A 26,396-nucleotide genomic window follows, 5' to 3' on the forward strand; every position below is an offset into this window, starting at 1 on the left:
TAAAATTATTCTTTATGGGAAGCACAAACACTGGAAGGAACATACTATTAGGGATTAGAGGATTTGTAAATAAAATAATTTTTCTAAGTATTATTAAGATCATCATTTAATGAAAAGAGTAAGTGGATATTTTGTGCGAAAACCCGTCTCTGGATTGAAATAAGCAAAATCTAAATGAAATTAAAATAAAAAGGAGAAATATATAAAAAATGAATATTAAAACGCTTGTACTGTTGCATAACTAAAACAGTACAGCTTCTCATGAATGTACACACAGTGATTTGCTTTTAATTTATGGGTGGGGATTTAAACAAGTGTCTATACACCAACATTGAAAGAAAGATATATAAATTATTAGAATGTATTTTGTAAATAAAGTAATGTATCTAAGTAGTATTCCTAAAAAGAAAAAGCTTAAAACAAGAGCACATGTATTTCGATTGTAACTATCCTACTTTCTTGAGGCACCACAATTACATTAGTGTTTTCATGAGAACTGATATTTGTTACTACAAACTGGTACACAAGACATACTTGCACACAAAGCAACTTATTGCTAACTCATGAATATGCATTTTCCTCTTTTCAGCAAGTATACAAAATATCTAAGCAGGCATGTACTGCAAATGCTAGTGTAGTCTTTTAAATTTGAATTTAAAACATTTGTAGGAGACATTTTGTTATCCAAAGGTAATTGTAAAGATAATTGTGTATGTTTGTGTAATGTTTGTAATCTGAAAATGTAAGTTTGGAAAGTCTTTGTATCGTGTAATTGCTGATCTATATATATAAATAATCAAAATATATATATATATATATATATATATATATATATATAAAGCCAAAATGTGTGCATTTTTTGTGTCTGTTCGGCAAAGGCTTTTTTTCGGGGTGGTTCTCAGGTTGGTTGCTCATTCTTATAACTTTTTATATGCTACCGAGATGATGATATCTAAGATTTACGAAACGACTCGGTGTGTATCTTTAATTTGGGCAACTTTTACGCACGATTTTCGCCATATTTATTGGCCCACGCTTTTCAGTATAAAAAAAGCGAAACTCAAACTTCGGCACTCGTGCAGCACGTCCAGAAAAGCAATGAGCGCTTTGATCAATGTTGGTGAAAACCGTCACATCAGACATTTGCTATTTATTTGCCCCCACCCCCCAACAAGTTGGGGAGAGAAAAAATAAAACCAAAAAGTCTTGCAGAAATAGTTAACTGCGGGATTTCATTCTGTTTGACCTCAATAAAATCAAGCACATGTTTGAACTCCTTCACTTTTTAATTGCTAAATTTAATGTCTTACATTGCTTCTGTCACCGTAGCACAGTTGTATGTTGGCCTCAAGGCTTTGGGTTCGAGTCTACCTGCCCCCCCTTTTTTTTTCTTTTACACCTACAAAAGATTTTTTTTTTTTTTCCATTTTTAAGGTTTTAATGTTGAAATCGCTGTTTTTTTTTTTTTGTTTTATCTTTTTTTTTTCTTTTTTTTAATATTTAAACAGGGTTAAGTTTTCCATTCTGTTCTGCTTTAACCCCCCCCCCCCAACCTCCAAGCACCCAAGCAACGTCTGGCACCCCTGCTAATCTATCTATATATATATATAAAAGCGAAAATGTTTGTGTGTGCATTTTCGTGTATGTCCGCAAAAGGGTTTTTTCCTCAGCCTTCTCGTGGGGGTCTCTCCTTCTTAAAACTTTTTATATCATGTCTAAATAATATCTACGAGTTACGAACGGGGGTCGAGTGTGTATTTAATTTGCTTGACTTTGAAAAGCTAAATATTACACATTTTTCGATCGCCGCATGTGGATTTGGCGTTTTTGTATAATAAAACCAAAAAACAAACTGCCCTGTAGTAAATAAAATACTGCCTCGCAGTGAAAGTTGACCTCATTAAGTCATCAAGTATGGGCACCTGCTAATTCTTAATACTTAAATAAATTCAAATGTCTTTCCGTTGCTACTTCTTTCTGGCCCAGTGGTTAGCGTCGCACGTTTTTATTTTTTCATTTTTTCCACACTTTATTTTCCAACTTCGCCTCAAGGCTTCGGGTTCGATCCTTACTTATTTACCAAAACTTTAACCCCCCTCCCCGGCACAAACACCCGGGCAATGATTCTTTTGTTTTGATTTACCCAAAACCACACATCGAAACACCTGGGCAACACCGGGTACCCCTGCTAGTCTATAAATATAAAAGCGAAAATGTGTGTATGTTTGTTTTTGTGTATGTCCGCAAAAGGATTTTATTTCGGCGGCTTCTTGTGGCCGTCGCTCATTTTTAAAACTTTTTATATCACGTCGAAATCATAATATCTACGAGTTACAAACTGGGGTTGCATGTGTATTCAATTCGCCCGACTTTCGAAAGCTAAATATTCAACATTTTTCGATCAGCGCGTGTAGATTTGCTTTTTTCATATAATAAAAGTGAAACTAATACAAAGGTTGTTACATCGTTTCCAGTGCAATTCGCGAGGAATGTCCAAAAGCAATCAGCTTTGATCAATGCGGTTTTTCCCTTATAACAGACAATCGCTATTCAATTTGGACAATCCCCTTTCAATAGGGAGCTGGTACCCCCCCACCATCATCTTGGGGAAGCCGAAACTGCCCCGCACCCCGCAGTAAATGAAAAAACGATCCCGCAGTGAAACAAAGTAATATCTACGAGTTAACAATGGAGGTCGCCTGTCTATTTAATTTGCTCCACTTTGAAAAGATAAATATTCAACATTTTTTGCTCGCCCCATGTGGATTAGGCTTTTTCGTATAATAAAAGCAACACTAATTCTGGCGGTATTTTTCTGGTCTCGATTGCCAGAAATGTCTGAAAGCAATCAGCTTTGATCAATGTGGAAATATTTTCCTTACATCAGATAATTGTTATTCAATTTGGACAATCCCCTTTTTATGGGAAGCTGGCCCCCCCCCCCAACAACATCTTGGGAAAATAAAAATAAAAAAAGCGTTCCCACAGTAAATAAAATACTACCCCGCAGTCAAAGTTGACTTCATTAAGTCATTAAAACGTGCACCTGCCAATTCTAAGTAATTAAATAAATTCAAACATGTTTCCGTTAGTATTTTGCACTGGCCCAGTGGTTAACGTCGCATGTTTTTTTCACACTTTAATTTCCAACTTTGCCTCAACGGTTTGGGTTTGATCCTCATACTTACCTACCAAAACATTTTTTTTTTTATTTTAATCCCCCCTCCCCCCAGTTTTGATTTACCTAAAACCACACACACCTCCAAACACCCGGGTAACGCCGGATACTCCCTGCTAGTTTATATATATAAAAGTGAAAATTTGTGTATGTCTTCTAAAGGCTTTTTAGAGAACCGATCAGTCACCTCACAACTTCTTAAAACTTTTTATATCACGTCTAAATGATAATATCTATGACTTAACAACGGTGGTCACCTCTATTTAATTTGCCCAACTTTGAAACGTTAAATGTTCAACATTTTCGGATCGGCACGTGTTACTTTCATTTTTCGGGATAAAAAAAGCGAAACTCGATTCGACTCACTAGCCGTTGGCCAGTGAGTCGAATCGAGTTTCTAGAAAGCGATTTAATGTTAGATCAATGTCGGCTTATCATCATATCAGACGGTTGCGTTCATTTCGAGACGAGACACTCACCCTACCAAACAGGGAGCTGGTTTTCCTCAAAGTTAGTTAAAAACAAACAAACCGGTTTATTGACCTCATTAAAAACTGTCCCGCAGAAAATGTTAACTGCTGAATAGCTATTGCTTACGATCGCCGCATGTGCATTAAGCTTTTTCGTATAAAAAAAAAGAAGCCAACAGACTCGCGATAAATACTGTCCTGCACTTAAAGTTCACGTCAATAACTCGTCAAAAACGGGCACCTGTTTTTTTTTTTTTTTTTTCAGACTTGACTATTTTCCAACTGTGCGTCAAGGCTTCATTTTTTTTTGTTGTTTTTTTAAAACAACCAACGATTTTTCTTTCATTTACCCAAAAACACACACACACACCTACAAACACCTGGGCAACGCCGGGTAAGCCCCGCTAGTCTATATCTATACATATAAAAGCGAATATGTATGTATGTATGCTTTTCCTCGATGTCCACGAAAGGCTTCTTTCAGAGAAGCGCTTGCTCGGTTCACAACTTCTTAAAACTTTTTATATCATCTATAAATTGTAATATCTCAGAGTTATCCACGGAGCTCGCCTTTCTATTTAATTTTATTGACTTTCAAACATTAATTATTCCACATTTTCCGCATCGGCACGCGTTACATTCGGTTTTCGGTATAAAAAAAAGCGAAACTCTACTCTAATAATAGGCCGAAAGCCAGTTGTCTCAAGAGAGCTAAATAACGTTTGTTCAATGTCGACTTCGTCATATCAGACTGTAGCTTTCATTTCGCTCCTCCTAATAAACAGGGAGCGAGTTTTTAAAAACAAACAAACTGATTTATTCAAAACTTTCCCACACAAAATCGTAACTGCTGAATACCTATCGACGTCACGTCAATCAAAAACACGCACCTGTTTGTTTTTTTAACACTTTACTATTTTCCAACTGCACGTCATCAAGGCTTCGGGTTTTTTTCACATACCCCGAAAAACACCCGGGCAACGCCGGGTACCCCTCGCTAGTATATATATAAAAGCGAAAATATGTATGTATGTTTGTATGTCTCGCAAAACACGATTTTCGCCAGATAAGTATCATTTTAAAGTTCCAACCTTTGCCTGACAAATATCGAAAAATTGGCCAAAAACATTAACTCCTTCACCCTGAAAGCATCAGTTTTGTACAGGGAGGGGTGCCGAAAAAATTATTCCTTCATTTTCTCTGCTCCTGCTATTACGACAATGACATCATGTTTGACCCAGAAAACGTTCGCATTAATTTCAACCACCTGCAAGTGTTTTTAAAGGTGTAATTTTATCCTTTCTCAGTTGTATGTCTCTTTGGCGTAGAGGTAACGTGTCAGGCATTATTTTTCCGCCTTAGCCTCGATGTTTTGGTTTTTTTTTTTACGTTCGCTGTTTTGCTTTGTATTGGTTTTTCCAATTTTTCTTAACATCGTGTTTTTTTTTTTAATATTAAAGCAGGGTAACCCTCTCCTACATACACACCCCCAAACACCCGGGCAACGTCGGGTACCCTCGCTAGTCTATAATATAAATCTCACCTGTCTATTTAAATGTATGCTTGTATGTCTGCCTAAAACTTTTGACAGAGGCGGCAGATTTTCATGAGATATAGGTATCGTTTTGAAGCTCAACCCTTTGGGTGACAAATATTGAAAAATTGGCCAAAACCATTAATTCCTTCACCCTCAGCTGGGCACTTTTCAACAGGGATGGGTCACTTTTTTTGGCGATATTTTTTAAAGTCATCCCCTCTTTTCGATTGACTAGCCTTAATTAAAACCTTCGTCACTTCCAGTTTGGCGATGGACGCAGTGGCAAAGACATCACCCCCCTTTTTTTTTTTTCCTTCACTGTACGGGTTCAAGCCTGCCTGCCTGCCTAGCCTACAACCGTTTTTTTTTTTTTTCCTCAACCCCCCCCCCAAACATCTAGGCAACTCTGGGCACCTAGGCTAGTGATTAATATAAAATGAGCAAACAGATTGTGTAATATGAACATGTGACCCTAATTTGATATGTGTCATTTTTTATGGTGTTTTGGGTTGAAGGATGAGAACTTATTAATCTGGGATGTCTGATTAGCCAAGAGAGAGAATGACTGAATGGATAATATATAAAAATCGGTAAATTCAAACACAATACTAAATTTTTATATATTTTATTTATTTATTTTTTTTTAAGTAAAATTCTGTATGCAGCATTTGATTACAGAATCAAAGAAATAGGGGAAATTCTGACTTTACTGTATATATAAGATGAGATCATTCGATCAAAAAAAAATAGAGAAATGTGTCATTAAATATCAAAGATTTAAACTTTACACAGTTTGAAATGATTTTTTTAATTTTTTTCCCAAAATCGCACCCTCATAAAAACAAAGCAAACAAATAAACAGACCTTAACTTGCATACTTTCTCAGAGAACCTGATAAGATGATTGAGAATAGAAATTTTATCCAGGGAGTGGGTGTTTCATTGTGTCAACGCAAAATAGAATAAGATGGCATAAATCAAATTATATTATCCAGTCTATTTAATCGGTTTTAAAAACCTACTTTTAGAATAAAAATCTTATTTTATTTTAATGCAATTTTAATTCCAATTGCTATAATTCAAACCAAACAAACAAACAAATAAAACTACTCTTGTTTACAATGGCCCTGTATGCATGTTTGAATTAAAGTCATCTGAGGAAAGTAAAGTAATTAAATAATTAAAGTAATCTGAAGTAGGAAAAATTTCCCGAAATATCATATAATACAGAACTTCTATCTGACCATACTGATGCAACTATTGCTACATCTGGGCAGGAGTACCCTATCTTGCTTTGACAGGTTTCAAAATCGGTTTTGAAACCTAGTAGAATATGCCCTTTTCTCTTCCCTGCAACCTTTTTCCCACAGAAGAGATGTTGTGAGCCTGTCCCTACTCTATTGTTATTTTCATAGTAAGTGCTCATCTGAGCTTGAATGTATGTCAAACCTTCATTAAAAACCCCTTGTCTAGCTACAACCACTCTCAAGTTTCCCTCTTTGTGTTTAAATCAAAATGCAAATTCCATGAACAAAGCTTTTCTAGAACTGCCTGCTTTTAGGTGATCGTCTTTAAGTCTAATGTAAACAAGTTCTTGTTGAGCTGTCCCCTCAATCAAATTCTACCCAATTTTGACAAATAATGTTTACTACACTGTTGTCTTGGTGTCCTCTGTATGCTCATTTATCCTTGAGTGGCTTTCGGGTCTTGATATGTAGGGACTCCTTTGTAAAAAAAACAAAACAAAAACAACATATTGCATTAATAAATCTTCAAAGCTTATTCCACCATTATGTGTCTTAATTTGTTCCAGTTTGTGTCTAGTGTCTATCCATTACATCTTTGCATTGTTTTGCCTTCTATAAATTTCCTTTAAGCTAACGACATTAACCTCTTAATTTTAAATAACTTTAAAAAGTGACATTTGTTTTATTCAATGAATATTTGACTGATATGACCGGTTATTTATTTTTTTTCCAGAAGACAGATTTTTTTCTTACTAAAATTTACGTTAAATCTGTGCAGATAGATGAAGAAAACAGCCGTTGAATTTCCACAGGCACTGCTAGTCATTGTCCATTAATAAAATATCTATTATATAAAAAGAACTTTGGCTGGGCCGATTTTAATGAAATTTCACTCAATGATACTTTGTGTCTGGCAGTGTTCTTAGATAGGTTTTGTATTAGAATGTTTTTTGATTAGTGTCGATAATCCAAATAATCCAATGAAAGAAGGAACAGGTGATTTTGCCAAAGTTAACACCTTATTACAGCCTAACATCACATTCATCTGAGAAATTTTATTATCATACAAGCAATAAGGCCAGGCATATAAAATCAACAGTAAGTTCTTTTGATATGATGGGCGCATTCAGAAATGGATGTTTCTTTTTAGAGCACAACTTGAGTTTTTCATTTTAAACTTAAATCCAAGCCATTATATGAAAATAATTTTATAAAATCAACAGATTCTCTACAGTGCAATATATTGTGGACTGCAGTAAAAGTCATTCATAAATGAAAAATAGGCAATTGATTTTGATGACAATAAAATATGGGAGGGTGAAACATTTGTTGCTCCTTCTGAGCAACGTCGGGTCTCTCTGCTCATCTTGTATACATTAAAATTGAAAAATGACTGACATTTGAAGTTAATGATTTAAATAGTTATCTATTTTGTAGACATTTGATGAATTTAACCTGTGGCACAAATATGATCATCAAAATTGCTTAATAGCAAAGCACCTGTTAAAATTTCAACCTTTTTTGTTTCTTTTGAATCAATGGTTTAATTTCAATAAACATCTATTTTTATGAATGTTTCGTTTAATCTATCTTAACTATAAAAGTTATCTTGTTGGATTTTAAGTTAGATCCAAATAGCACTGCATCTAATGCATTGATATTTGGTTCTACCTAGCCATTTTCTTTTTTCCTCTTCCAATATATTTTTTTACAATACCAAAATGTGTTTCGCTTCAATTTGTTTGCAGTTTTGTTTGAGTAGGAAGATTGTTACAATGTCAAAATTGATAATGACTTGACTAATGAAAGGTGGATAAATCTTTGCAGTTTAAAATATGACTTATCTCCTTTATATTTGACTAGCGGGGGTTCCCAGCGTTGCCCAAGTGTGTGAAGGTTTTATGGTAAAGTAAGCCCTAAAAATAAAATGTTTCAAAATGCTGTAAAAAAAAAAAAAAATGAAAATAGCAGCGAGTACCTATGCAAGGGGTGGGGGAGTAGTAAGAGGAAAAGGAAGTGAAAAAAAAGCAACCGGTTTAGTGACCGTGGCCACTGTGACATATGATGTTGCTGCCATTCAAATTAAGTTTAGTCATTGCAAGGCGTGAATGACTTTGCCAAAATTTTAACAAAAAAATGTGAGTCCCTCCTTGTAAAAAAAAAAAAAAAAAAAAAAAAAAAAAAAAAACCCGGCCCAGTTGAAGGTGAAAGAATGAATGTTTTGGGCCAATTTTCGGATATTTGTCATCGGAAAGTCCAAGCTTTCAAACGATACATTTTGCTTTTTTATATATATAAAAGATTTGTTATGGACTTTCTTTTTCATCTTTTTTCTTTAATTTGAAACTGCGTAATTAACGAATCTCAATGCTGGATAGGTACAGCTAATCTATATGTATAAAAGACAAAATGCGCGTGCGAGTTTTTGTATATCCAGCAAAGGCTTTTTGGGGGGATTCCCCATGGGGTTACTATCGTTTAGAACTTTTTATATACTGTGTAGATTATAATATGTACGAATTGCGAACACGCGTCGCAGCTAGATTTATTTACGTCGATTTTTACAAAATTATTGCTATTTCGGCTTCTCATGTGTTGGTTGGGCTTTTTCGTATAAAAACGAAACTGATGTGAAACTAAGTTGCTGGGGCCGGGAATGTCCAGAAAGCAATGGACGTTTGGTCAATGTTGGTGAAAACCAAAATATCAGACAATTGCTTTCATTTGGACCATCCCCCTAATGTAGGGGGGGGACCTGGTTTTCCTCAACATGTTGGAGAAACAAAACCGAGCAAAGTTGGGTAAAAAAACAAACCCAAAAGAACTATCTCGCATTCCCGAGCAACACCGCATTACCATGCTAATATAATCTATATCAGAATAATGAATGTTAAGTGATGTTTTCCTCTAAGATTTAACTATTATGGAAAATATAAATGTGAACCTTTTAAGCATTCAACATTTTTTTTTTTTTTTTTTTTTTTTTCAAAGTATAAGCAGAATTCTATCTTTTAAGAACATGAATTTGTGAGCAGTTATTGAAATTCTACATCAAAATATGTTAAATGTATTTTGCTTTTATTTTTCAAGTTAAACATCTACTTATACAGTTTCCTGTTTTTTCTTTTTGTTTTTGCATATAAAAATCCTGTTTGTACTTTTTACTAAAATCTTGCTGAGAAATATATCAATCTTTAAAAGATAGACCATAGAAATGTAAATTTAATAAGTTGGACGTGGGCAGCATTTGACATATTAGCAAGTTCTCATTTTTGTTATTGTTCTACGACGTTATTGGCACTATAATTAGTGTACTTTGCTATAGTTTATTGAAAAAAATTGTACTCCTGCTTGAACCAGCTGCTAATATGAAAACCTTTTTTAATTACAATCGGAAAGAAATCGGCAATAAGATTGTATATTGAAGAGTATAAAAAGAATGAAGTCTCATTTTTTTCTGTAATTAAATTAAAATTAAAATTTCTTCTCAGTATCTGAGGTTTTACTAGTAATTGTATATTGTTAAAATTTTATATATATATATATATATATATATATATATATATATGTATTAGCAGGCTGCCCAGCATTGCCTGGTCATAAGATACGCTTAAATAGATTTTAATTCATGTAGATTATGTATTTATTATTATATAGACAATTCTCTATCGATTATTATATTGAACCTAATATATGGTAGTGAGATCAAAACTAATATATATATATATATATATATGACTTGGGTGCCATAATGTAGGATCGAAACCAAAATATACAACTCTCCACCCTTATTCCTTAGCCTCTGAGCCATGCCCATACACATGCATATATCTTTCTCCTATTACAGAATAGAAAAATATATGCAATTGGACATAGATTTATTAATCAGTTTGAAACGGTGGAATACAATATAGTGTGTGGGGGTTATGAATGTTGTTTATGCCAGGCATTTTGAAGTCTAATGCTTCTCATCAGAAGAGAAATTGAGGTGCTAGGTAACAAGATAAATATGTGACATCTAACAATAGACATATTAGATCTTGGATAGGGTGTATACAATGCAGGGGGATAGTTATCTAGCAAACTATTAGATAAGTATGGTGTTTTACATATATTATATATAAATTCACTTGTCCCTTTTCTAAAAGATGGAATCACCCGATTATCAAAGACAAGATGCAAGCATGATCTGCAGAGTTTTATAATTATAAAGATACACACACACTCAAAACTTTGAAATTCATACTTAATTGATACTTTTTTTGGCCCCCTCCCTCCCTGTAAAGGAGGTTTGGACCTAGTAATTCACTCCTGTCTGTCCGTTTGTTTGCACTTTTTTCAATAACTTTTAACAAAATTTTTTTTTTAAATTTTGCACAAACATTAGTCCTGGTGAAAGTAAAGTTTTGTCAGAACAGATTTATTCACTTGTTGAGGGGGACCCTGCATGCTCAGCTTTTTTTTTTTTTTAATATATTAGTCTAATGTTAAACTCTTGTATTTTTTTTTTCTCTGCAAAGATCTGTGGTGTAACAGATGAGTGCTAAGTGATGATTGGTTCTAAGTGGACAGTCTTCTGAAGGTTCAATTCCTTCATATGGGAAATATTAACAATACCAGTACAAATTAAAACTTAGATTTTGTTTTTTGTTTTGATATGTTGTGTCATGACAATATTATGAATAATTTTACTAAAAATGTCTAAATGCTTTCAATATAAAATTGAGATCTTTATGATTTCTCATCAGCAGACATTTCTATTTTCAAGCTGTTAAAACAAAACTCTTCTGATTGTCAAGATTTTAATGAAATATAGGATTATTTATTAAACAGGGTTCAAGATCAATTATTTGAAGCAATTAAGTAGCAATCTATAATTGCAACAGTATTCTTTCAAATTAGTAAAATTTAATATATAAAATTATCTCATTAGATTTTCTGGGTTTGTTATTGATAGGAATTAATCTGATAATTAATATTTGATTCTAACTAGCCTATTTTTCTTTTCTCGGATTTATGTATTTTGCTTCATATGTTTTTCACATAAGTTATTCCAGCTTGGAACTTTATTAAAATGCAGATATTTTTTGCTAATCACTTTTACAGCTTCTGCTGCTTACATTAATATATTTTTTTCTATTTGACATCTTTAATAACTATTATTAAATTACTAATTCCTTTGAATTATTTGCATATCATTAATAGTTGATAAAACAATCTCATTTAGAACAATTTTTATTTTAATTGCATTAAGCAATTTGTTTTGCAAATATACATGTATAATTTACTTTCATGTGTTTCCTATGTTATATGCTTATGCTAAAAACCTATATCAACACATTTTTTTCCATGCCCTTTACTTTATTGGGGGAAAAAATTGATTTCATTTAAACAGTGAGTACTTTTCTTTTTTCCACATTCATTTAATATTAACTATGTTCATTTTCATGACGTTTTTCACTTTCCTTTTTCGTGATTCTTACAAATATATTTTACAGTTTGTTAGATAATTAAGGATTAACATCATGTAGTCTCGACTTTTTTTTTTTTTTTCCATTAGACTTCAACTATGATGGCGTCCATAGTAATGAGTTTTTGTCTCCACTTGGCACGATCATAGACTTGATCTGGGTGAAGGCCGGTTTTACAGAAACATTTGTGTAGGGTGCCAGCTCATGTAATCGTTCATCTTCCTCTCTGTAACTTCCTGGTAATTTTTACTTTTAAAAAGTTTCACATCAGCCTCATCATCTGCCCTCAGCATATGTCCAAAACATCTGAGCTGCTGTTCCCTCATCTTTCCCTCGGTCAGAACGATGCCATAACACCGTTGGATATCATTAATACCTGAACCATGAGAGAATAAAAAAAATTGATTTTATTTAAGATCACATTCCTGCATTCAAACGTTTCAAGTGCAAAAGCTACTTTTGATTTATGAATAAAATTAATAACATCTGCATCATTTGTATATTTTGAAAAAAGAAACACTTTAATATTATTGTATGACAAACTAAAATCATAAAACAAAGGAAATCTTGAAATAATTTCATATATATATATATATATATATATGAAATTATTTTAAGATTATCTTTGTTTTATGATTTTAGTTTGTCATACAATATTATTAAAGTGTTTGGGCAATTTAACTACCAACCATTTTCAACTCATTTTGTACTTGGAAACCTTTTATTGAATTTGACATATTAACTGTTTCTCATATTTTAATTCTTCAATCGGTGTGACATTTAATTAATCCAACCTAAAATCTGAAATATCTTGCATTCATTCACAGCATATATATACACTTTTATGAGGGACGTTCCAAAAGTAATGGCTCCTATTTTTATTCTGCCCGAATGTATCAGAGAGGATTGCAAATTGTATTATGATGACTGAACTTGTGCATCCATGACCTGAAAATTTCATCTCTAAGTTGCAGATATTGACGGTATGAGATTCTAAGAAAGCAACCCTTGTCATGCGTGTCAGAAGCAAAGATGAGTCATTGAATTGCTGTCAAAAGTGCATTGAAAATAATGGTGACTGTAGAAAAATAAATTCTGGAGCACAAAAGGTTGCTTGTTATAATGGTACCACTCCTGTCTTTGTAGTTCTTCAATTTTTTGAGTTAAAGAGATAAGATGCATTACTTTTGGAATGGCCTTTGTCTTAATATCTTCCCCCTCTATAATACTTACTGATAGCAAGAGGTTGTTGAGAGATTTTATCCAAATAAAAAACGCATTCATTTAATCTGTCAAATTCAATAAAAGGTTCCCAAGTACAAATAGAATGAAACACATTCAAAGAACTTGGCACATGATATAAAATAATTATTTGGATTCTAGTCACATATTCCTATTCAAATATTGCAGGAACCTTGCTTGTCAGTTAAAGATAATCTCATAAACAAAATTTACTCTCAGAGAGGAATTTGATAATTTCATGTTGGAAAAATGGTTAGTCATTTCAACCCAGAAGAAACTTTAATCCCTTAGATTTATAAAATAAAATACTCATCTGCATTTAAACAAAAGAAAATTTATTTCAATATGGTATCAAGGATAAACCTTGCTTCATAAATATTTTGAATTCAACTTGCTACTGATTCAAACTGACAATATACCCATAACAATTCTCACAGAAAAGATTGTTGAGAACTATGAGAACATTTAATGTACAAAATGCGAGAAGAAAAAGCAATATAAAATATTTTAAAAAGAAAGTAGAGGAAAAAGCAATTATAAGAAAAAGAAAATACAAGTGAAGTATTATCATTTTTATTTCACTTGAGAATCAACAAAAACCAATGACTAATTCACACACACTAACTTTTTCTTTTACTTTTATTAAATTGTCCTTGGACATTTTACTCTCATCTGCTGTTACTACTTTGTATTAAAGTATATTTTGAATGAATATATATATATATATATATATATAATCCATGAAATTCATTTTTTTTTTTTTTTTTGTTACATGTGTAATAACAAAAAAGTAGATAGTTTCTCATCTTGACAGAAATCGCATAATTTTTCAACAGTTAGGATCTGATTTTCTCATGGTTCACTTGAAGTAAATTGTTTCATTGTGCCAATGTCATCGCATGCAGCTGTTCCAATGTTTATTACGAAAAAGCTTCATTTAGCCACAAATCATTTTTATGGAAAAAACGAATTGGGAAGGTTTTATAGTCTTTATGCTAGCCTGAACACTAGTCTAAAAATATCACTCAACCTTTTGAAAGATATTCTTTACAGTGTTAAAAAATTCATAACAGTAAAGAAAATGTCATGATTTTGATCATCTGATAAAATATAAAAGAACTTAAAATGGAACTCGTCAGTTCTGCAGAAAATATCTACTGGGTAAACGGAACATTGGCCTTTGTTCCAATGGGAACTTTGAATTTCATCTTGTGCTGAAAATGTGATTTCCTGAAAAGTCTACATGTATCCTTCACTGTTTGTGCAAGATTTCATCTTGACTGTTTAAATTCTTTACGAATGAATTTGACGAGTTTTTAACATGAAATGCATGAGAAGTAATCAAACGTGGTTTGTGTCATTGATCAATGTTGACTGGGACCACGTGTGAACTTTATATTCCTTTTTTTTTTCTTTTCTTTTTTTTACAAAGAAGTTACCACTTATCAAGGCCCATAGGCCATTCAAGGATAAGGGTGATTGAGTGTACAGTAGTCAATGGGCAATAAAGTAATCGTTAGTAGTGTAAATTTGGTGAATTGGATTACTTAAGGAGAACAGCTCAAGAACTTGTTTACGTTGAACTTGAAGACAACCATATTGTAGTCAACTGGAAAGCAGGCAAATAGAGTGTTTCTCGTGAATTTTTGGCGAAGAGGGGGGGATTATAGATTAGAGATCAGACGAGTGCTTGCCATGAAAATAACGATAAAACAGAGACAAGCTCGTAATGTCTCTTCTGTGAGAAAGAGGTTACAAGGAAGAGAAAAGGGCATCCCCTACTAGGCTACAAAGTCTATTTTGAACTCTGTCAAAGCAGGATAAGGTCTTTCTAACAGCTCCTGCCCAGATGTGACAACAGTATTCCATCCTTGGATGCACCTGGCTTTTATATAGGTAGAGAATTGCATCACCAGGTAGATATCTACTGGATCAATAAAAGAATGCCACCATTTTTCCTGCGACCTTGGCAACGGATTTGATGTACGTGTTCCATCTCAGATCAGGAGTAAAGGTCAAGCCCAGAAGCTTGTCAAAACATGGAGCCTCCCCAAGATGAGACCCATTCATTTCAATTGATGCCAGATGGGGATCAAAGCATTGATGATGTCAAGATAGAAGCTTGGTTTTAGATGCATTAAAAGTAACCAGCCACTTTTTTCCCCCCATTGAAACTCTTTCCTTCAGAAGAAGCCTGTTCAACCTGCCTAGATTAAATGCTGCTGGCATTATATATTATAATGTTGGTATTCCCATATTGTTTCCCCCATTTTCTGGCTGGCATTCATTCCATTCTCATTAATCCTTATTCTCAAATGGCTCTGGACCTTGATTAGTGGTGATCTCTAAAGTAAAAAATAAGTTTCTTTACTGAAACTGAGTGGAAAAACAAGTTTGTAAAATGAAATTTATTTATAGCAAATATGGTTGAATTGTGGAAAGGATCGTGAATTTTAACGATTTCATGGGTGGTTTGTTCTTTAGGCCTCTTTTTCCAATGTTTTATCTAGAAACTTAATCATTTAACAGTGAATTAATATTAGATCACGGCTGCGAAATTACCATAAATCTCATGTATTGTGGCAACACCTTATTCAATGCACAATTGGAAGTGACAACCAGTTCCAACATATGATTATGGAAATCAGTCTTATCTTCCCATGCTGTGAGCATGGCTTCTTCAATATCAAGTTAGACTGGACATGATCTGGCTGCCAAATGGAATGCACAACTATCTCGGATTTTCATATTAGTCCACTTGTCTAGTAATATGATCAAATGAAAACGGTTGCAGAGTAGTCATGTTACAAAAAAGAGATCATTTGAGGATAGTTTTGACACAGTAATGAAAAAATTAGTCTGGACTCTTGCCACAGTATCCAAATTGAAAAAAAAAAGTGTTCAGGGTGACAGTGTGGGGGCTGGGGGCCTCATGTCTGGGTGTTGTCATGCATGATTGCTGATTACTTTACAACAAAATTTCTACATATTACACCTGTGCCGTTTCTTTGGGGCCAATCCCACTGTCTCTGAATTTTCACTTTGGAACGAGAAGTAGCAAGAAAATGTGCATGAGAATACGAATCAAATGTATAAAGAAAAAAAAAGTCTGACATTTTAAAAGTTGGATTTAAATAGCATTTATGCTAATAAATCAAACTTTACTTCTTATTAGCTAATTTTTATTTTTATTATTGTACCATGTTGTTGGGGATGTAATAATGTACTTTGCTACTTTTTATTTTATTTTTTATTTTTTGAATGACTTTGTCCAATCTGGATAACTGGTTATTTGAACAATATAATAGTTGTCTTATTTTACAATGAAAATTTTATTTTTCTATTTAAGTTTAAAAAATATGCAAAAATAAATTAAAAAAAAAAATAGTTTACTACATTCTAAGTATATACAGTTCATAAAAAATAAAATAATAAAATGATGGAAACGGGATCAAGAGAACACTAAGTAATCATCACTTGTGAGAGTTTGAAAATCCATTTATAAATTGGAATACCAGTCATCGAAATCAGAAATATAATAGTAGTATTAGTGCTCTTTTCCCTCAGCACCAAAGCCAACAAAGTTTATGCCATTGTTGAGATGACTCGGTCGTTGACTGAGGTATAGTTTTGGTTCTATGCAGTTCTAGGAGATCCACTCTCACAGATTTTGCAATCCCTGTCATGGATGTGTGTCAGAAGCAAATATGCATCATTGAATTGCTGGCAAATTTGCAACGTAGAAAAATAAATTCTGGAATACAAAATATCACCTTTTTTTAATGGCACCACTTCCGTTTTTGTAGCTCTTCAACTTTTTGAGTTAAAAAAAAAAATAGGATGCTTTATTTTTGGAATGATCTTTGTATATTTATGCTTCAGTGGTAATATGCCTTGTTTGCGATGAGCAAAAGTAAAGTTTTTACTGGCCATTACTTCATACTATACATAATACTTAACGAGATTTAAGGGGTATACATGCAGTCTTCCGACATCTAAAACTATAAAAGAACACGGGTAAACTCACTTGTGTTTTCCAAGAACTAACCCTAATTTCCCTATGAAAAACCATACATAATACTGCAATTCTGAATTTTTGAGATGTGAATACTTGTGTTATGTTAAGTAATCGTACTCTTATTCTCATTTTGGGTGCTATTAGCACAACGTTTTGGTTGCTGCAACCTGCGATCTTCTTCAAAATACTGGATACAAATAATGGTGGATCAGAATACTTAGAGGTGGCACACATGATAGAAAATAACACTATTAACTGTCCCAGTAAAGAACTAAATTACATTTGGATGCCCCTAATCACAAAAGCACTGAAAAAGAAGAAACAAGACATATGCCCAGCCCAAGGGAGGTAATTTCACAAAAAAAAAACACTTTTTTTTTCCCCCCCTTGGAGTTGCCTCCTTGCATTGTGTTTTTTAAAAAAACAAATACGCATGGGTATTAATCCTGTTTCATAAGACATTTTTTCACTAATGTTAACAATTAGTATAGATATCCTGAAAAATTATATAAGAAAGAAAGTTATAAGAAAGCTTTTAAAAAACATCTTAGTGACCTCTGAAGATTGAACCTTCTTTATGATCTACAGACCCACCCTGAAACTCACGGTTCGAATTCTTGTAATGCAGAGCCAACCCTCTTTTCTTTAGTAGAGAAAAAGAAGCAGGTCTCAACACCCAAAGAATGTCGCAGGTTGCAGCGACCAAAACGTGCTAATAACACCCAAGATGAGAATAATAGTCCGATTAATCAACATAACACATATACATGATACCTTTTTGTCTTTTTATTATCCATCATTTTACTTTTTTCAACCCTGTGAAATTGCTAGGGCAATTGCTTTGTAGAATCGACTTGGTTGACAGTGGAGGAAAGCATGACCCAGCAAGGACAGGTGTCTTGAGAGGATTAATCATGAAAGAAATTGGTGATTGTTTTAAAAGAAACGCATGTCTGAATTTTAATATTTCAAAAGGATAGCTTGAATTTTGCTTATAGAACTGAAAATTATGAATCTTCAGAAAATCAGATCCTCAGTTCAGTATCTGATTTGTATAAATGACTTTGGTCCCTTAGTTTAAACTGGGAATTAAACCCACCTCAAAATATATTTTATTTATTTATTTTTTTACAAAATGAATCTCCAGTCAAAGAATATATTAACTGGAATATTGTGTTAAAACCCAAGATCGTTTACCACAATAGTTTTATCTGCAAATATCCTGCAAAGATGGAGACTTGTACTTTTTTCTTTTCTTCACTTCAATTTATTTTTAACTTGTTTTCATTTTATTTTTTATTTTTATTTTTCCTTGGTTTTGTAGATATGTGAGCTGCTATAATGTTGTTTTGTCACTAACAGCGACAGGATGAGAGTTGCTCCATCGAGAATAGGGGATGTCTATGGCAAGTGATTTTCTAGAATATATACAATATACATCACACTCTTAGTCACATATGGCAGCTTCTCTGCAAGCAAAACTATTTTCGACTGAAAACCAAAATGTAAAAAAGAATATTAAATGCTTTATACTGTTGTCACTTGCACTTTAGATGTTTCGAAATATTGCATAAAATGCTGCTTGTTCATACCCCCCCCCAAAAAAAAAAAAAATTCTTTGATGTACCCATGACATGATCAAAATAGCGTCCACCAAAAATCATGCCAATTGATCAAGTAGTTTTATTTTGAAAAAGGAAAATCAAATTTTATGACTAAACATCACCAGTTAACTTCCCCTTAAAATAGCTCTTCAGAAATAGTTTCAAATCGGCCTGTTACATCATTGTAATGTATATAAATTCCAATTGATCACTTAAAAATGATTTTGTTAAACAAAAATAAAACTACTTAATCAATTTACATGGTTTTTGGCACATGCTATTTTCTTTGTGTCATAGGGTACATACATCATAAAGATATTTTTTTAATTTTTTTTTTCTTAGGAGGGAGTAGTTATGAACAAGCACCCATAAAATATTGTCAACTTTATGATTGTTTAAAATAATTTTTTTAAATTGTTTATTTCTAATTTACGACTCTTAACTGTTACATAAAAAAAATGCTGATTTAAATTTTTTTTTTTTTTTTTTATGAGGATTGTTTATAAAGGAACTAAAAGAACTGAGTGTACCTCATTTTTTCTTAACGTTATTCTTTTAATGGCCTCCTTCAATCCAAAGTCCTTTATGGTCCTTCATGTCACGTGACTCTCCTTGATACATCTAGGGGAATAATTTGGAGAGGATAACAATGGTTTCAACTGTTATAAATCAAATAATATTTGGATAAATATTTCATTTCAATACAATTTTAACTGATATACCCGATTTACACAATCCTTGGCTAGGAGCAAAGTGTAGTATCAGTTTTGACACTACACTTTATCGTTTTTGTTCTTGGTGAAAAAGAAACCCATTAGACAGAGGCAATTTTTTTTCTATCCTAATCCAGAATGCCCCTTTTCGAGAGCTGGATTCTCCCCACATTAAAAACAGGCATTGTATCTCTCTGCCCTTGTGGGGAGATAAGTAAATAGGTACCCAATATATCCAATGAAAGGTTTAATATCAAATAGGTGACTTAACTGTTAAAATAATTGAAAAACAAGTTGCTTATATATATTTTAATTTTCAATAATTAGGTTCTTATGCAAAATTCCTCCTACATTAAAGAAAAATCTGTATTATATATGTACCCATGAAGAAACAAAAATATATTTAAACTAGCAGGACCCATTAACCGGCGTTGCCCGGTGGAAACTCAAAGGTAAAAAAAAAATTAAACTATGGTTGTTGTCGGTGGCCAATCCTCAACGTCCTAATGTTAAGAACGTCTTTTGGAATAAACACGCCCAACCCCGTTATAGTAACGACTTTTGGAATAGACGCCCTATGTTATGATTGTCAAAGTATTTGCCCAAAATTTAACCTTGATATTCGTTATCTGCATACCCCTTTCCCCCAAGACTATAAACCAGAAAAAAAAATTGTGGGGTGACAAGATTGTGCGAAGAGAAGTAGACTTGTTTATAGTGCGTTTAGAACAGTGAATAACAATGCATAGTGTAAGTCATATCCCAAAAACTACTTGTCTCTGCCAAAGTGAAGAGAATGTGTTATTCAGTGTAGTCTAAATCCTATAAAAGTCATCGGTTTAAAGGAAATGGTGTAGTTGGAGCTCAGGTAAAAAATTATCAAAAAGAAAGATTAATGTCTGAGCAATGTCAATAATGAGTCCTGAAAAAAGAAGTAAACCAAAAACAAATATGCTAAACTAAAAACGAATATATAACAAATAAGTCTATCAATAGGCAATTATAATAAAGGGTAAATTAGTACTTTAGCGACTTAAATTATTTGACAAAGAAAAAAAATTTAAGAAACTGGCGTAAATGTAGTGATATTTAAACTGAATCAAAATTAATGAGAAATTATCTAGGTGTAATTCAGGCTTTAGGTGTAAAAATGTGTTTTATATAAAAAGAAATGGTTTTTATTTGTTAGTTTGTCAACAAATGAAGCATCCACAGTAGTAGAAAATAATGAAAAAGGCAGAAAAATAGAATCCAAAATGCGCCTCCCCTAAAAACAAAGGAAAACAAAACCAAAAAAGAAAATAGGATAGAGTAAGAGTTTAGAAAATGCTTAAAAATCGAGAAATATTTTTTTTTTTTTTTTTTTTTTTGCCTAATCACCCCAATGTAGGCTCGGTGCCACTTAGATGTAAGGAACTGCTATCTGGGACATAAATGCATGGGTAGTATGTATTGTTGAGCAGCAAGATGTCTGTTTGCAGTACACAATCTTTTGCGCGATTTTACAATAGTTCACTGTGCAGAGGGAGACAATTCTCTTGTAGTAAGAGATTCGTTCATATTTTCATCTTATAAGTTCAGATGCTTGATCCAACAATATTTATTATTAAATCAAAATATTAAAGGGAGAAAGCTGGAACGATTTTAAAAAAAATTTAATGGTAAAGACAAATTTAAAAAAAAAATGTTACCATAACAGGTATTGTTTACAAAAGAAAAAAAAAGAAATAATTGCTGCAGCTTATTTTGTAAATGTTTTCATCTAGTGGAAATATTGTTGATTCGTTAATGTTTTTTAAAAACTCTATCACTTATTTTTAAATCAAAGGAAAAGGTGCCACAGTTTTTTTTTTTTTGTGAATCTTTTCATGTAATGAAAGTATCATTGGTTCGTTGGTTTTCTGTTAATAGTCAGGTACAGACAACAGTTTCTGTTCTTTTACTAAGAGATTAGTAAGTTTTTATCATTGTATAATTTAGGATGCTAAAACCAAACACGATAAAAAGAAAACTGCGACAAAATTTATTTTATTGTAGCAATATATTGATAATAATGTAAATAATGCAAAATGGCTGAAATGAACGAAGCAATGGTATTTGCAATAGATGTAAACATTACCAGAAAAAACTGCAGTAATTTATGTTTACAACTATTTTTTTTGTGTAACTTAAAACGAAATGTTATGGTTAGTTTTTGTAAATATTAGTCTGTAACATCATGGAAAAGCGATGGTAGAAAATTATAATTGATTGAAAACAATGTGTGGCGATAATGTATGTGCGTAATTTAAGGTGTGGGTTTAACTATGTAAATTTATGAATATGAGCATGGTAGATCTTTTTTTTTGTTTTTTTTTTTTGGGGGGGGGAGTTAATATATGCCTAAAATACTGATTATTGTAGATTCATGTAGCCGGATTGTTAGTGGGGGGGAAATCATTATCTTCGAATTGCGAAGTCTAAAGGTAGTTGCATGTGTACGAGTGTTTCATTTAGTTAATAAGGGTATCAGGGCAATATAGTTATAATGTTTATATATTATCCAGTGTTGACTGAGAACGGTGGGAGTACTTTGGAGTTAGAGGGGAAAAGATGAACTACTTCGTCTAAAGATCTTGACGATCATGATGATGTTGCTCGTAGGAAGTAAGATAGGATTTTATTATAACGAATAAATGTGTCTGTAACGACATTCAAAAGTTACATAAGATGGTGGGTAATAGTTTAGACATAATAAATTTGTATGTAGCATTTGTTGCAAACTTATCATAATTTAGTCCAAAGGGGAATTTCTGCAATCATTTTATTATATAGTAGAAAATCGCAAATTGATAAAGTAGTTTTATTTTTATAAAGAAAATTATTGTCAAGTGATTAATGGGAATTGGTAGGCATTACAAAAAAAAAAAAAATCATGCCAATATGAATTATTGTTCAGTTATTTCGCTTTGTTTCTTGAGTGTTTTCAAAATAGCAAGCACAGTCACTCTGGTACTAATGAAATTAAGAAAATCAGATTTTCTTAGTAACAGAGGAATGACTGCTTTGCTGGCATTTTGAAAATGATCTCAAAAAAAAAAAAAAAAACAGTGAGATAACTGAACAATAGTTCATATTGACATCATTTTTCTGTAATTCCCATTAATGGCTTGACAATGATTTTCTTTATAAAAATAAAACTACTTGATCAATTTGTATGGTTTTTGGAATATATTTTCATTTCGTCATGGATACATACATAATGCAAATTTTTATTTTTGTTTTTTGATATAGGGGGAAATTCTGGACACAAACCAATGATTAGAAAATATTTTATTTTGTGTGTCCTAATTTTCTGTGCATTTTTTTTTTTTTTTTCCTAATTTAGTTCCTCAAAATCACAAACTTCTTGCAAAATCTTTGACATTAGAATAATGTGCTATCATTCTATTCAGTGGAATTTTTATAAATATTTGATCCCCCCCCCCCAAAAAAAAAATATATATATAACATACCAGTCTTGCTTGGTTTCACATGACCAAGTTACAGCTTGTTTAGCAAGTTTTTAATTTCCTGCATACACAGAATCTTTATTCACCTATTTTGATTATAAAAGATACAATTGTGAACCAGATCCCCTGCATAACTTAACCAACCAACATTTTTTTTTTTTTTAACCAACAAACATTTTTTTTTTCTCCAAGTATTTTAATTTTTATAAAAATTATATTATCTACTTGTCATTAAAAACAGGGGACAAACATTTACATTTATTTGATCGCCATTTTATGTCCCTTGTGTTTTACTTATTGTGCATATGTTTTAAATCTTTTACTAAAAATCTTCTTAAAGGTATTTGATCTTTTAATGTTATAATGCTAATGGCATTTACTTTCTATATGGAACATTCATGACTGATTAACTTTCAATACATAAAAGAAAAATATTTTCTTCAATCATTTTCTGACATATGAAGTCTTCTTGAGATTTTAAGTTGGACTGAAATAGTATTTATGCTGACATATCAAACTTTGACTCTTATTAGCAAATTTACTTTTGTTACTGCTGTACCATGTTATTAGCACTATAATAAAATTATTTGTCACAGTTTTAAAGATTATGTAGTCCTGCCTGGAAAACATTATTCAGTAATGATCAAGAACATATATATAAACCTTGTTAAATTAATTTTTTATCTTTGAATATGCCACCTGACGCAAGTAAGAGCATGAGAACATATTACATGTAAAAAGTTATGTAAACTATATTTCCCCCAAACCTCTGGCCTTGATGGAGGGGCGACTAAAACTTGCTGCTATGGTTTCAAATGATCTGAAATAACAGACTTGATTCCAAATATTTCTCATGTGTTATATTTCCCCTCTTTTGGAAATGGGGTATGATTATCAATATCTCCAATATCAAATAATCCTTATTTATGAAATTATGAAATTTACTTTATGTACCAACTGTGCTGTTATTTCACATCATTTGAAATCATAGCAAGTTTTAGTCTCCCCTCATTCAAGGCCAGAGGTTTTGGGGAATTATCAAATATTTTGTAATTCGTATGCAAAACTAGGAAAACAAATATCTATGATTGAAATGTCTTATAGCTGTAAAAAAGTGTTAAAAATAGACTGGATGATGGATGATCCCCTGACTGTGCAACCTTAAGGGGAAATGTCACGTAACCCACTACACAATTCAGGTCATTAGCTTTCCAACAAGCCTTCATTTGTTAAATTCGGATCCATATATATATATATATATATATATATATATATATATATATACTGATAACCAAATTGAATATTGAAATGCTCATATCTTTGGTTCTATGGGACGAAACTACATGAAAATTTGCAGGCTTTTTAAAGATTATAATACTATTCTATGGCTAAAATTTTATGACAATTCGTAAAAAAAAACCTGTTTGCAAACCAATAAAATATGCCCAAATTTGCCTACATTTGTATATATGGTGTCCTGCAAGCCAGCTTCAGTTTTGCTGCTTCGGTTGTCTCCTCTGTGGCTTTTCAGGCCACATATATATATATGCTTGTACATATACACACACGTGTATTTATTCAATAAAGTGAAACTGCATGACCAATTCCACCATCATACCACAAGTTGCTTCAGTGTGAGCCTATCTGTTAGATATCTGCATTTTTCTGCCTTCTATTAACTTAATGTATTTAATCTGGATAATATATCTATAAAAGTGAAATTGTGTGTCTGTGTGTATATTTCCCTACCAAACTTCTCTGTAAATTTTCAGAAACATCTTTTTAATCGGTTTTCTTCTACAAATTTGGCTGTCAAGGAATCAAAGTTCAATGATTTGACCTTTGAAAACTCTATCAAACTCCTCCAATTTTGGGTCTAAACACTTGAAATTTTAGATGTAGGTTACTTGGACATGGATCAAATTTTTTAATTTGATTTGAGCCCAAAGCAAATGTTAAAATTGGGGTCAAAGTTTTAAAAAAATTGACCTATGCGGTCTCTACCAAATTACTCAGCCAATTTTTGGTCTAAACATTTGAAATTTTACATAAAGTGTATTCAGACATAGGGCAAGCTTTCTAATTGGTTTTTGGCTGAAAATTTGGCTGCCAAGGGGTCAAAGTTAAAAAGATTTGACCATTGCAGTCTCTAGCAAACTATTCAGCCAATTTTGGGTCTAAACATTTGAAATTTTATGTAAAGGGTATTCAGACATGCAGCAAGCTTTTCAATCAGTTTTTGGGCGAAAATTTGGCTGCCAAGAGTTCAGTTGTTAGAGTTAAGACTACCAAATTCATTTGCCAATTTTGGGTCTAAATATTTGAAATTTTAGATGTAGGTTACCTGGACATGAGGCAAACTTTTTAGTATATATAATCACATACAGTTATGAACAATACATAGATCCGAGCAAAGCCGGGCTGAACTGCTAGTATAATATAAAAATTGAATGTGAAATAATCTCTGATTTCAAGCCCGTTTCCATGGGGAAATAAATCCTGTGCATGTTTTTTAAGATTATGTGTTCTATTAAGAGGGTTTGTATGACAGGGTTAGTGGTAGGGATAAGGAAAGCTTTTTGTCTTGTAGTGAGGGCCATTTGGACTTGGGGTTAGTAGTAGAGTTAAGGAAGGGTTTAGGGGTGTTGTCACTCAGATTTAGGATTAATGGTAAGACATGTTCAAGGTAAGGCATTTTTAAGACGTGGGCTTGTCACTCAAACCTACATTTAGTTGTAGAGTAATATTTTATATACAGTAGAATCCTGGGATACGGCATTAACAATTAGTAACAAAATGCAATACAGTATATAATACACATATATATAATCAAATAACGTAAGTAACACCATAAGGCAGGGCAAATACCTTAACCAGGGGCTGGAAAAACATCATATTCCACATCGTAACCTGAAAAAAAAAAACAATATCCTAGAGCCACTGTATCCGGGGTTCTACTGTACATGCTTAAAAAAATATCAAGAGAATTAGGAGTGCTGACTTTTCTAACCTTCCTTTAAATTCTTATTTTTTTTTTTTTTTTTTTTTTTTAAATTTTCATATGTAATCACATAAAAAAATCTCGTTTAGTTTTTTAAATTGGTGGCTAGAAAGTAATTTTTACTGCAGTTAAAATTCTGAAATTGAATATATTTGAAAATCAGCATTCCTTAAAGGAGCCACTATTTTATAAAAGAACTACAAACCACATTAATTTTAAGCAAAAATGATTTTTTTTTAAAAAATTTTGTGAACGTAGTTTACAAGTTGGTCATAGATTTAAAAGTAAACAACCAATGGCTGCTGTTTAATAGCTTTTAAATGAACGATAAGTGTACAACAGTTTGTTTACTTTCACTGGAAATAAGCTAATATTTTTTTGGATATGGTAATTAAAAATTGCTGTTACAAAACGAGAAAATGATA

The 26,396-nt window shown here is 32.3% G+C and overlaps 1 protein-coding gene across 9 annotated transcripts in view; it reads left to right on the forward strand.

The window, feature by feature from the left end:
- Positions 1-26,396, forward strand: part of LOC145268387 (solute carrier family 35 member E2A-like) — a 176,166-nt gene that overhangs the window by 92,112 nt on the left and 57,658 nt on the right. For 3 of the 9 annotated variants that reach the window (XM_080123947.1, XM_080123946.1, XM_080123951.1), the window contains one exon: positions 18,487-18,568. The exons of the other annotated variants lie outside the window; for them this stretch is intronic. In XM_080123947.1, the coding sequence (XP_079980073.1) occupies positions 18,532-18,568 (37 nt within the window). In that variant the 5' untranslated portion in view covers positions 18,487-18,531. The remainder of the gene's footprint in view (positions 1-18,486; positions 18,569-26,396) is intronic. 9 annotated transcript variants of the gene reach the window in all.

This window comes from Euprymna scolopes, chromosome 4 (assembly GCF_053919585.1).
Source record: "Euprymna scolopes isolate OS-2025 chromosome 4, ASM5391958v1, whole genome shotgun sequence".
NCBI lineage: Eukaryota > Metazoa > Mollusca > Cephalopoda > Sepiida > Sepiolidae > Euprymna > Euprymna scolopes.